Raw genomic sequence first — 13,250 nt, forward strand, 5'->3', positions numbered from 1 at the left:
CTGAACTCTGCAGCAAGAAGCTATGAGCTTCTCAGCATACTTATTACTCACACACGTTCGTACCATCTTTGCCATCTCAGAGAATAAGGCAACCTATGGGTAGATTTTTTATTTATGACAATACCCCAAAATTCAAGGATGAAATAAACAATGAAGGTCTTAGATGAGAGGCAACAGTGAAAATATTGGGTTGGCCCAGAAGTTCATTTGGTTTTTCTGTAAGATGGCTCTAGCAGCACTTAGTCGTCTTTAACTTCATTTGAAACAATCTTGCTAGACTGTATTGTGACAGCTGTCATATCAGCGTGCATTTAAAAAAAAAATTAAAATTGGTGAATTCTTATGTAGTCATTTTAATATTGAAGATGGAAGAAAAAAAGCAACATTTTCAGCATATTATGCTTCACTATTTCAAGAAAGGTAAAAACGCAACTGAAACGCACAAAAAGATTTGTGCAGTGTATGGAGAAGGTGCTGTGACTACTGAACGTGTCAAAGGTAGTTTGAGAAGTTTCGTGCTGGAGATTTCTTGCTGGACGATGCTCCACAGTTGGGTAGACCAGTTGAAGTTGATAGCGATCAAATCGAGACATTAATTAGAACAAGCAACATTACACCACGTGGCAGATAGCTGACTGCGGCGAGCCGCTTCTGACCAGCAGAATGACGAATCACCACACGCTAGATTCTTCTCGCATCACACTTTATTGGAGTACAGCTTGGTTTCGGGCGGATGGAAGGAAGACCCCGTACGCTCGAGCCTGTCTGCTTATATAAGGGCTTAAGGACTCGTGTAAGTCCCTGATTCGTCCGTATGGTTATCGCATTTCGCAAGCCGGACTTTGGATAGGCCACTGCTTCAAAACCTGATTAGCATATTAGGTGCATACGCCCTAGCGGCATACTTAGTGCATGCGCAATGGCTATCCAGCCGCGCCCTACATCTCCCCCTTTTTTCTTTTCGACCATTGCAGCGGACATTGACCTGTACCAGTGCTCATACCGGGGTATGTACACGGTGTACCGGTAGTTTCCGCTTGCATTCGCAGACACCCTCCTGCGTGCAATGCTCGCAATCGAACTGCAGGGTGCAAGGGCTGTCTTCACGTGGCATGGGCTCCTCATGGAGGTGCAATGGTAACGAGACCTCTCCGTGCAGAGGCAGCCCCTAGGGCCGATCCCCTATAGAGGTGCAATGGCGGCAAGGCCCCTCTGTGCAAGGGCGATCATATGTTTTTTAGGGTGGAGAGCCAGGCTGCGGGGGACTCGCCTTCACTGATGGCCACAAGTGCCTGAGTGAGCATTATCCTATCTCGCCGGGTTCGAATGCGAATACGACAGACCAACCAGAGACACAACACTATCCCAAACAAACAGCAGGCTGCGAACAGTCCCACACCCACCCATTCCTTAAAAAAGGAAAATGCTCTAGCTAGCCATGCGGTAAATTCCCCAAGGGTCACTGGATCCACTCTGGTTGCATTCAGCTGCAGGATATTCACCTTCTGCTTAAATATCATCATCTCCGCCTCGCGGGACCAATTTCCCTTTAGGAATTCTCCAATCTGCTTGCTCTTATTCAGAGCATCCAATCTGTGCTTAGTGGCCTAGCACAAGCCGTATTCATCTCACAGCTAGCGGAATACAATACTGGGAGAATGGTACTTTGAGAATGAATGGGGATGGGGACTGGCCAGGTTCGGCTAATTCCCCAAAACGTCTTGATCTCCGCCTTGAGCAGGGGGAAGCTCATCAACAGTATCCAGCCCAGTGTCACTCCTTGAGCGCTCCACATTGTTCTTGGGATTATCTTCCACGACTCTTGTTAACCTTGTCGGGACCCAAATCGGATCTTGATCCTGAGACCAGACTTCTCTGGGTATGAATGTACACTTTGGTGGTTCCCGAACCGCAGCGCCGGGGGGGCGCTAGCAATAAAAGCGGAAGTCTGGGCACATGTTAAAGCTTTTGATTTAGCAGAAGCACAAAATGGCGGACGAGCACATGGGGAACTGCCATATCGTCCTCTTTCATATTCGGCAGCTGCTTCTTCCAGATCCGCCTCCTCCTTGGGATTCAACTCATCCTGAGACAAATAAAGCGCTTTAAATTCATCTAAAAGTGGATACAATCCTGGCGTTGCATCCGATTTTTCTATTTGTTTTTCTCTCTTTTTCCTAGGATTCTTAGGCCTATCTACCGTAGTCCCTATATTTTCACTTTCTGACGCACTATCTTGATGTATGCTAAGAGCTTTACGGCCCATCTGTACAATATCTTCGCATTTCCCTTCTCTTAAGCACGAATGTATCATTCTCCATAACGGAAACGTGCCTCGAGAGAGCTCCCCCATTTTGTGACGATCAGTCAAGTCCTTCCCCAGTTTTTCCCAAGATGGAACAGTCAGGCTTCCAGACACCGCAAACCATGGGGCAGCACCATCAATATCCTGCAACAGTTTACTAATAGTTTTATGTGAAATCTTAAGTCCTCGATCGTTCAGAAGGGCTTGGATGGGCTCATGGAATCCAACGGTTGGTTCCGCGGATGAACTATTCCCCATAGTTCACTCTCATATATGAGCAACTTGCTAAAGCGGGAAGATCTCTGACCTATCTAATGGCCAGGGGAGACACACTCGGTCGGGCTGATGGCACCGTAGCCACACGCAGACAAAAAGTGCGACAGCTACGAAGAGAACGAAAGCGAAAATAAAAATCTCGGGCTCTATTGCAGCAAAAAACATACCTAAACTGGACTACTTAACGGCGGTTCACTCCGTGTGTCGAGTTCTGAATCGGTCCTCCATGCGGGGCGCGCAGGTTCCCGGGTTTCGGCACCACTTGCGGCGAGCCGCTTCTGACCAGCAGAATGACGAATCACCACACGCTAGATTCTTCTCGCATCACACTTTATTGGAGTACAGCTTGGTTTCGGGCGGATGGAAGGAAGACCCCGTACGCTCGAGCCTGTCTGCTTATATAAGGGCTTAAGGACTCGTGTAAGTCCCTGATTCGTCCGTATGGTTATCGCATTTCGCAAGCCGGACTTTGGATAGGCCACTGCTTCAAAACCTGATTAGCATATTAGGTGCATATGCCCTAGCGGCATACTTAGTGCATGCGCAATGGCTATCCAGCCGCGCCCTACAGCTGACATATTCAAAATATTCAAATTGAGCATTGAAAGTCACTATGAAGTTTGTTATGTTAATATGTATGTTAATCTCTTAGAAGTTTGGGTTCCACCTATGTTAAGTGAAAAAACCTTCTCGAACATATTTCTACATGCGATTCTCTACTTAAATGTAAAGAAAACATTCCTTTTTAAAACAAATCGTGATGAAAAGTGGATACCATACAATAATGAAAAGTGGATACTGTACAATAATGTGGAACAGAAGAGATCATGCGGCAAGTGAAATGAACCACCACCAACCACGCCAAAGGCCTGTCTTCATCCAAAGGTGATGTTGTGTACATAGTGGGATTGGGAGTCCTCTGTTATGAGCTCCTTCTGGAAAACCAAACGATTAATTCCAACAAGTACTGCTCCCAATCAGACCAACTGAAAGTAGCACTTGACGAGAAGCATCCAGAATTAGTCAACAGAAACTTCATAATCTTTCCATCAGGATAACGCAAGACTACATGTTTCTTTGATATCCAGGCAAAAACTGTTACAAGCTTGGCTGGGAAGTTCGGATTCATCAGCCATATTCCAGATATTGTACCTTCAGATTTCCATTTACTTCGATCTTTACAGAATTCTCTTAATGGAAAAATATTCAATTCCCTGGAAGACTGTAAAAGGCACCTGGAATAGTTCTTTGCTCAAAAAGATAAAAAGTTTTGGGAAGATGGAATTATGAAGGTGTATGAAAAATGGCAGAAGGTAGTGGAACAAAATGGTGAATACATTGTTCAATAAAGTTCTTGGTGAAAATGAAAAATTGTCTTATTTTTACTTAAAAACCGAAGGCACTTTCTGGCCAACCCAAAAGAAAGTAGGGATGGTTTGTGAATGTTATTTTGGAAAATACACAGGCTTGGTGAACAAGGAGATGAAGAAACCAAGATTACTGTGATTACTATCCTGTGTGGGTAACAGAAGACTGATACCACTACAGAAAATAAAGCTTAAAAACGTAGCTAGTTTAGAAAATAAACAAAGGTTTGGTGTTAAAAACAAATAATTTAAGGCAAGATCTAACTGATGATCCCAAAGGCATGGAATCAGAATTCAAGCAAAGGTTACTTTAAAAAATATTAAGAGCTGGAGATATACATTTGAGAGCAATCCTACAAGCCAAAATCCCTCCAGAGAGGCAGGATAGAAAAAAGAAGAGAGGTAGGAAAAAACAGGATAAAAGACTGGGTACCTTGGGGAATATCCACAAGTAGAAGACAGCAAGAAAAAGAAAAGCTCTTAGAGGAAACAGAATGGTTAGGGAGATAGGAAGAGAACAAAGAGGTCCAGTGCCTTTAAAATCAACAGGAAAAGTTTTACAGTAGAAAATCAATAGTGTTAAACAGTAATAGTGTTAATTACTTATAATCCTTACAAAAGCCCTTCATGTCAGGCATCAGCCATATTTAACAGATGGGGAAACTGAGCAAGAGAGGTTAACTTTCCCAAGATTAATAACTTAGCTAGTAAGTAACATGAGCCAAAAATGGAACCCAAATCTGTCTGATTCAAAACAAACCTTCTTCCACTAGCCCAGTGGCCTAATTTGAAGAAAAAAAAAAAAAAAAAGCTGCAGGCTACTTACACTGGATATACCAAGACAGCACAAGCTTTGAGTAAATAAGCAAGACAATCCAGGGTTTCAAAGGAAATATAGAGTGAAAAAAAAAAGTAACGAATACAGCCACTCATTTCTACAGTTTTGTAGTAAAAGGATTGGAGAAGCAGAATGGTAAATGAGCAGAGCAACACATCAAAACGGAGATGATCTGTACCCACTGAAGGCAGTTGGAAAAGATCAAGGATAGAGAGAGAAAAACAGAGAGGTGGGGGGCAGGTGTACAACCTGGCTTTAAAAAGGAAGTACTTCCTCTAAGAAGAAAGGATATGAGATTCCACAGCTGATGAGAGTATCAGGGCATGGTGAATTACGCTCTGTGAATAGGGAAGTGTTGGCTGGATAAGGTCGTGAGGACAAAAGAACGTGATAACTGTTCCAAAGTTAAATTAAAATGACCTACTTGAAGACTGTGAGGATTTGTAGAGTCAGAATTACAGGATTTTATTTCCTTCTTAGTGATCTAAGGGAGAGATATTCTAAAAGGTCTCTGGATTCAGATTGGGGACAAAGACTGATAGAATCAAGAAGGGCTGTCAAGTTACTGTTAAACAAGTCCAAATAGGTCATTAACATGGATGTTGAATTCAGTTAAGAGAATAACATGGAAAGGAAATCTTCAAAGAAGGTGAAATCCATCCTGTGAGGTACTGATGATTTAGGAAAAATAAGTCATGTGACACTGACAAACTGTAGAATCCTCTGATGTGAGAGAAGCTGTATTTTAAGGAAAAAAATGCAAAACAAAGAACAACAAAACTTTTCAAGTAAAAGAACACAACAGGGGCTTCCCTGGTGGCACAGTGGTTGAGAGTCCGCCTGCCAATGCAGGGACATGGGTTCGTGCCCCGGTCCGGGAAGATCCCACATGCTGCGGAGCAGCTGGGCCCCTGAGCCATGGCCGCTGAGCCTGCGCGTCCAGAGCCTGTGCTCCGCAATGGGAGAGGTCACAACAGTGAGAGGCCCGCGTACCGCAAATAAAAATAAAATAAAATAAAAAATAACACAACAGAAAATGGAAATAGGGGAAAGAACAAGATTCATCTGGATGAGACCAGGCCACATAGAAAGCTTTAGGTAAGAGAGAGAGGAGTGGTAGGAACAAGAGAAAAGAGAGCAAGGTTAGTACCAGAAATGGTAGACAAGGATTCAAAGTCCAGACAACATAGGAATCAAGTTCATATAGGTGGTGGTGAGGACTGGAATAGGGGAATCTTAGGACTCAATCCAAAAAAAATTTAAATATAATAACATATAATACATTTGACTGAAAAACATTAATTCCCAAAGTATTAAGAAGTGCCTGCATGCTGTTTCCTGGCTAATTATTTATACTATTTGCACTGATTTCTATTCAGTGACAATTTACTCTAGAGCAAAACATAACACAGCAACAAGTCCAGACAAGACCTGGATTTAACAGTACTGTTGAACAGAGTTGATATGTTGTTACACAGGGATTAACTGAACTTCTACTCAGAGACAAATAGTGATCTCCCTCCTTCACTTTCCTGAACCCATCTGTTCATTCTAATAAACAAAACCATTCGTTAAAAAAAATAAACTGCAAAAACAGTGTACAATTCAAGAATATGATGCACTGATTTATAAATACTATACATAAATACACAAACTGCCGGTACAACAAAGAATATTCAAAGTACCTACATCGACCAGGAGATCTGGGTCTATGCTAAACTGTCTTCCTGACAGCATGGCTTGGAAGTCCTCTAAACTGCAATCAATACTGTCAAGATAATCCAACAGCTCAACCCTAAGGAAAAAAGATTTTAAAAAAAATCAAATATTAGGTTTCCTTGCTTTTATGTTTAAAATCACACTGCAGTCTAGCTAGGCAAAATATTCCTAGCAATTGCTGAATCCTTACCAATTCTTAACCTTAAGAGATCCTATTCACTATTTAGGATTCAAAAAAACTTGGTTAATTGAGAACCCACAGCCTTTATACAAAACTTTAGTATTTAAAGAAAAAAGGTTCTGCAATAACCCAGTCTGATTTATCTTTTTCCTCTATACTATAAATTATAAAATGTTTAACCTCTTACTACTGGTTATATTGCTACTAACTTCTAGTTTTCTTTTGCTATAAAATAAGTTCCTTCATAGAGATTGTATTATTCCACAGTCCTGATAAAAACACAAATACACACAATCATACACACTTTTTTAAGACATTCAAAACCAAGTATTTCATTACAGAAATCTGAGGAATTGACAAGAAGATCCCAAGACTGCTCTTGGGATAATTAAATCTTTCTCAAAATACCATCTGCAGAGCTCAGCACTAGCCAGAACAGAAAGGTTGACTACATAGGTTCATAACCTGAAAGGAAAATCAATTCAAAGAGAAAAAGAACATGTGAAGTAAACAAAGAAAGCAAATAAACTTAGACAACCTTTAGATGAGACTCACTTTCCCAAAAGATTGATGTTATCATTTAAAATGGAATCCATCATGGTCACAGGATCTTCTGTGGTCAGACTAGATGAGCCATTTAGCTGGACGGCACTAGACATGAGAGGGCTGGTGCCATCACTGCCTGAACTTAGGGATTCTCTGGCTGGTTCACTCTGATCTCCACTCTGAATGACAGGTGCATATTCATCTTCATTGTCATCTTCAACAATGACAATATCAGGGTACTGGCTACAGCTAGATCAGCAATATGAGAAATAACCAATCACATTCTCAGACTAATTCAATAAATTCACCCTATCCAGTCACTCTCCACGGAAACTCTCTCCCCAAACCACCTGTCAAAAGGCTTTTCTTGGGTGTGTAGTTTAATGAAAAATATTGATACTTCATATAATATAAGACCACAAAGAATCAATTAAAGGTCTTTAACTCCAAACTTTAAAAATAAGAATGAATTCTCATTACTTTTTGCTGGGAGTCTTTTCGCTGGAGGGAGGGGGGTTATGTGCTTGAATAATTTGGCTTAATTTTTCAGTTCAATAATTAAAATATGAGTCAGATATTAGTTTATCGAAGCATAAAGTAGTTTTAAATTTAGATCTCTGATAAAAAAAAGAGTAATATTTTCAAAAATTGTATTTCACAATCTCCTTACTTGGAGGGATCAGATATAACATCCTCATTAGTTTCTGGAATAACTGGGATATTTTCTTCATCTGCATTATCATCAGTAACGTCATAAATAATGATATCATCTGAAATCCGCTCCCTTGGCTTTAAACCTTCAGTCCTACTGTGTGGAACCTAAAAAATCAGGTAGAAAATATATCAAAAAACTGAAATTATTTTGACTACCAAACAACACACCATTTAAAAAATGTTAACTGGGCACTGAGATATGATGGTAAGCAAAACAGATATGTTTTCTGCCCTTATGGGACTTATACACTAAATTGGTATTAGAAGTACCAATTTACAGAGGTATGACATGTATTATCTGCATGCTACTTAACTATTTCTTTTACTGTAAGGGACCTTAAAGATGACATGCCTCAGAATGTTTCCATGAAAAGATCTTCAAATTTTAAAGATTTTTTATACCCAAAGAGTAAAAAAGTCTTAGGACTTCATCAGAAATCTCGAACATAACCAGATGGCCACTGGGCTGATGGGGATTATTTCATCTCAAGCTACTCTGTTTGACGCCATGTTTTATTCTTACTCATTAAATGGTTTCTTTAAAAGGGGGAAAAAAACACTTCAACTATTCCACAGCTAAATGTCAGTCTGGCATTTTAGCAATTATTATTTTTTTTAATTCAGCTACAGCTATATTCAGACCATGGATACACTAATAAAAAAACATTCAATTCTCCAAAGCAAACTAAAGTCATTATTATAATAGAAAATTCTATCAATTTCAACTCTAGATAATATAGAGGCAAAAGATGCAAATCACGTTAAATTAAGAAATCTTCACCCATTTACATGAGTCTTCAATCCTAAAAACAGGTATGCTTGATAATTTAAACAGTGGGAAGAGGAACCAGATGTCAGGTTAACTCTGACTTGCCTGAGAACAAAAATCTCAATACTTTAATAATAAATCTAAAGCAGTATTTAGAATTCTAAGATTTGAAAGTAACAATGATAATCAGATATTAAAAGAAGTCTGGACTCAACTAATTGCCACTGGGTATAAGTTTGACAATTTACCCAGAGAGCTTGTGAAAAAATGAAGGTAAACAAAAATATTTTTTGAAATTGCTACAGTAAAAGAGTCTAGGTCTGTACACATTTATAATAAAAGTTAGAAACAACTTAAAATAACCAATGGACAAGTGCATAATTACATTATCATAACATTCAATTAATCTCATATAGTAGTTAAGATCAACTAAATCTCTATGTTTAATAAATCTCAAAAGCAAGACCAAGTGAAAGAGGCCACACTGCAAAATGATATGTACAAAATAATATCATTTATATAAAGCTTAGACATATGCAAAATAATACCAAATATTGTTTATGGATTCACACATCAAACGGCCATGGGAATGACACATACTACTTCAAGACAGTGATTTATCTCTGGGTGACAGGGGAGACTGGAGAGGGAGAGAAAAATGAACTTGGGAACAGGTAACTGAGACAGCTGTATTTGTAATAGTTTATCTCTTAAAATAATCTAGAGCAAATGATAAAAAATGTCATGATTTAAAAGCTGGAGGATGAACAGTTAGATTATTCACTAAACGTTTTCAAATGCATGACATACTGCTGTAATAAAATTTAGTTTGAGATAATAAATATAAAACAGAATTTAAAAAATTACTTTATGATGGTGATTATCAGCTGGTTCTTTCACTATGTGCTGAAACAAATTCTTCTTTTGAGCTCCATTAGTGTTTAGAAGTAGAGGTCTGAAAATCAGAAGATATACATGAAGTTCAGTGAGCAAACATACATGGAGTTTAAATTGCTTCTAATAATTTAGACACATATAAACACACTCATTTTAATAATGAATAAAAAATTTCAGTACACAAGAAACTCTTAAAAACGATTACCTCTTTGGAGGGGTATGGGGGATAGTGTATCCACGGCTTTTACTTCTCCATTCTTCTGTGTTATTTGTTATAATAAACACTATAAATTACTCTCCCCAAATATACTTCATTGCTGACTGAACTACATAACTCTTTATGGTTCTTACATAGTAAAAAGTAGGTAATATCACAAAGACTCAGCGGAAGTAGAGTTAATTCTACAGCATAAGCTGTAAGTATAACCAAGCTCTGCTAAAATCCTTTGCCTTACAAGATAATCTTTTTCTCCTTCTACCTATTCCTTTGTCCACTGTTTTCCTTATGTTTTAATTGTGACAAAGGTAGTTACTGACATTTATGGGTATCACAACCCATGGTCAATGTACAGGTTTTTAAAGACCCTTGTGAGTGGATTAAACATGAGACATCAAGTAAAAACTTTTTATGCTTTTTTCAGCATGTATCCTCTCTTTAAGAGTTTCTCTCACTGAGGACTAATGCTACAATAATTTGCTAATGTGAATGAAAGATGAACTCTTTATAAACCGTATGTATGTAAAATGACCATTTAGGCTATTCTAATCTCTCAAAAACAGCAAGATGACAATAGTAGGAAACACCACCACTCTTGAAATGTTAGAAGTATAATTTAACAAGGGAGGACTGTTCATCTGGGACAACACGCATATACTTAGCAAATGTAGACCATTCATGATTAAATTCTAACGTTTGGTTGTCTATAGATAGGTCAAAATGTATTATCATAAAATCTTACCTTTTACGTTTTAAACTCACAAGTTGGTTATTCTGAACCAGTGTAACAATAAACTGGACAATCTAAAAGGAAAATATAAATAAGAAATATTCCATCATAGATTCTTAATTCTTTAGTCTATATTACAAGTCTTATAAAATTAATGCAGGTACTGTATGTCCTCTATTCTAAGTCACATAGCTTCTCACATATTAACATTTTAAATTTGGATGCATCTTACAATGATATTTAAAGAAATGTACCAGCATCCAGGCAGAAGAACAACCTGTGATAAAGTTGCTGCTACCTAAGATACAGAGGTACCTAGGACATCCATCTACCCATATATCTATCTCTATATCTAGCTTCCTACCCACCCATCCACCTATTCATCTATTAAATATTCAGTTCAATTATTTGTCTTGATGATAAGTACCAAGCATGCCTGGATACAGATCCCTATTTTTACTTAAAATTCTTTCAAGAAGATTATGATGCAGAAAAGAAAACTGATGTTTGACAGATATTTTTCTTATACCAGGTAATACAATTAGAGGCAAAAGAAACTGCCAACTCTCTCAGAATAGATCTCACTATTTGCAAGTTAGAAAAAGTTTATTGGCTAACTCTAGAAAAATTATTATTGAGACACTGAACATCTGTCAAAGCTTCCTGATGACAATCACGGGAAGCTGATTTAATCTTCAGAGTCTGATTAAATTTAGAAAAAGACTATTAAACAGATCAAGACATGCAAACAATACTTCATATTTTATGATAGTGTTTCTTAAAGTGTGGTCCATGGAACAGCAGCACTGGCCTAGGAGCTTTTTAAACATGCAAATTCTCTGCCTCACTCCAGAATTGCTGAATCTTAAATTCTGAGGATGAGGTCTAGCAACATGTGTTGTTTAGCAAGACCTCCAGGTGATACTGATATGAATGTGAGAACTGGTTTAGGGGTATGTCTTGAAATTATACTGCCTAAAGGAGTTAAAAAAGTAAACTATTAAAAGCAGTATAGGGGCTTCCCTGGTGGCGCAGTGATTAAGAATACGCCTGCCAATGCAGGGGACACGGGTTCGAGCCCTGGTCCAGGAAGATCCCACATGCCACGGAGCAACAAAGCCCGTGCGCTGCAACTACCGAGCCTGCGTTCTAGAGCCCACGAGCCACAACTACTGAAGCCTGCGTGCCTAGAGCCCGTGCTCCACAACAAGAGAAGCCACCGCAATGAGAAGCCTGAGCACCACAACAAAGAGTGGCCCCCGCTCGCCACAACTAGAGAAAGCCCGCGTGCAGCAATGAAGACCCAAGGCAGCCAAAGATATATAAATATTTTTTTAAAAAATTTATTTTAAAAAAAAGCAGCAGTATATCACTGAGATGTTATGAATAAAGGGCAAGTGACTGATGACTATTTAGACTCTGCAGAAGAGTCCCTTGTACAAGCTTTATGAAATATAATTACACAATTAAAATAGAGAATTGTCCATTGAAAAAACACACTGTATAGCTTTAATTTTGTACATTCTCCCCCAAACGAGGCTACTAAATGGTTTGCCTTACAATTAGTATTAACTTTGCCGTGGAGAAAAATATAGACATTTTAGTTGAAGAGTTAAACAGCATTAGAGTCTATGAAAAGGAGGTTAGCCACTAAATTGCTTATTCAAAAGAAAATGCTGACAGCTGAAGAAAAGACAACATTTAACCTTAAAGATATCTACGAAATAGTCCAATTACTTTTGTTAATTTATAAAAAAGTGTTAGGGAAAATTCTTAAAACATTAGTTGGCTGAATTTACAAGAACATGAATCTCTGGCTAAATTTCTCCTGAAATTTGCTGTGTATTTCAGTTCTCTTCTGACACTTTGGCATTATGTTATAGAGTTCGTTTCCTGAAGGAGAAGATGAGGCATTTAACATTTACATCATTGGACTTCTTTAGCTGACAAGTTCTATAACAGACACCTCCCATATATTATTCCAATTAATCCAAGGCCAAACAGTAAATGGCAGAATTAGAAACAAATTCCAGGAATAGAGAAAAAATTATCACCTGTCATCATGCATTATGTAAACTCCCTAACCCCACTAAAACACATAGATTCAAACTCAAATTTGAGCAGAAAGAATGTTAGATTTCATGAAAAACTGAAATGTTAAATAAGTATTTTATCAACTATCCTTGCTTTCAAAAAAAAAACCCAACAAATTATGGAGTATTGTGAGTTGATATTTAACCAAAACATTGTTTTCTGAAAAAGATTAACAGATTTTAAAAATAAAGCACAGGTTAAGGTACACCTATCATTTAAAATCAGGTATTCTTAAACAGGGCTTCAAGTTGGAATCAAATATCAAAGTTTTTAAAATACATGTACTTGGACTAAACACTTAAAGTTGAATCCTACATTCAACCTTCACTTGCATACTTATTTTTAAAAATCAGTATACCTATTTTGACTATGGGTCAAAGGCTACAGCTACCATTCATCTCTGTGTTCTCAGCCTGCTCCACTACACCCATATCCTTTCAGTCATAACACTATTTTTAGCTAACGGCCTCTGACTAGGAACAAACTGAAGCTCTCCCACCCTCCCTCCCCTGATAAAACCTGTTGCTTAAACTTAGTCCAGTTTACTCATGAGCAAAAAATAGCTGCCTTAATTACTTTTATGTTTCACCTCTTATT

At 38.2% G+C, this 13,250-nt stretch overlaps 1 protein-coding gene across 2 annotated transcripts in view; it reads right to left on the minus strand.

The window, feature by feature from the left end:
- HSF2 (heat shock transcription factor 2) overlaps positions 1–13,250 on the minus strand; it is a 39,218-nt gene that overhangs the window by 5,997 nt on the left and 19,971 nt on the right. For both annotated transcript variants that reach the window (XM_065888609.1, XM_065888610.1), the window contains exons 6-10: positions 10,572–10,633; positions 9,583–9,670; positions 7,903–8,051; positions 7,242–7,481; positions 6,476–6,581 (exon numbers count right to left, since the gene is read on the minus strand). In XM_065888609.1, coding sequence (XP_065744681.1) covers positions 6,476–6,581; positions 7,242–7,481; positions 7,903–8,051; positions 9,583–9,670; positions 10,572–10,633 — 645 coding nt within the window. The remainder of the gene's footprint in view (positions 1–6,475; positions 6,582–7,241; positions 7,482–7,902; positions 8,052–9,582; positions 9,671–10,571; positions 10,634–13,250) is intronic.

The sequence above is a fragment of the Phocoena phocoena genome, chromosome 12, assembly GCF_963924675.1.
Source record: "Phocoena phocoena chromosome 12, mPhoPho1.1, whole genome shotgun sequence".
Taxonomy (NCBI): Eukaryota; Metazoa; Chordata; class Mammalia; order Artiodactyla; family Phocoenidae; genus Phocoena; species Phocoena phocoena.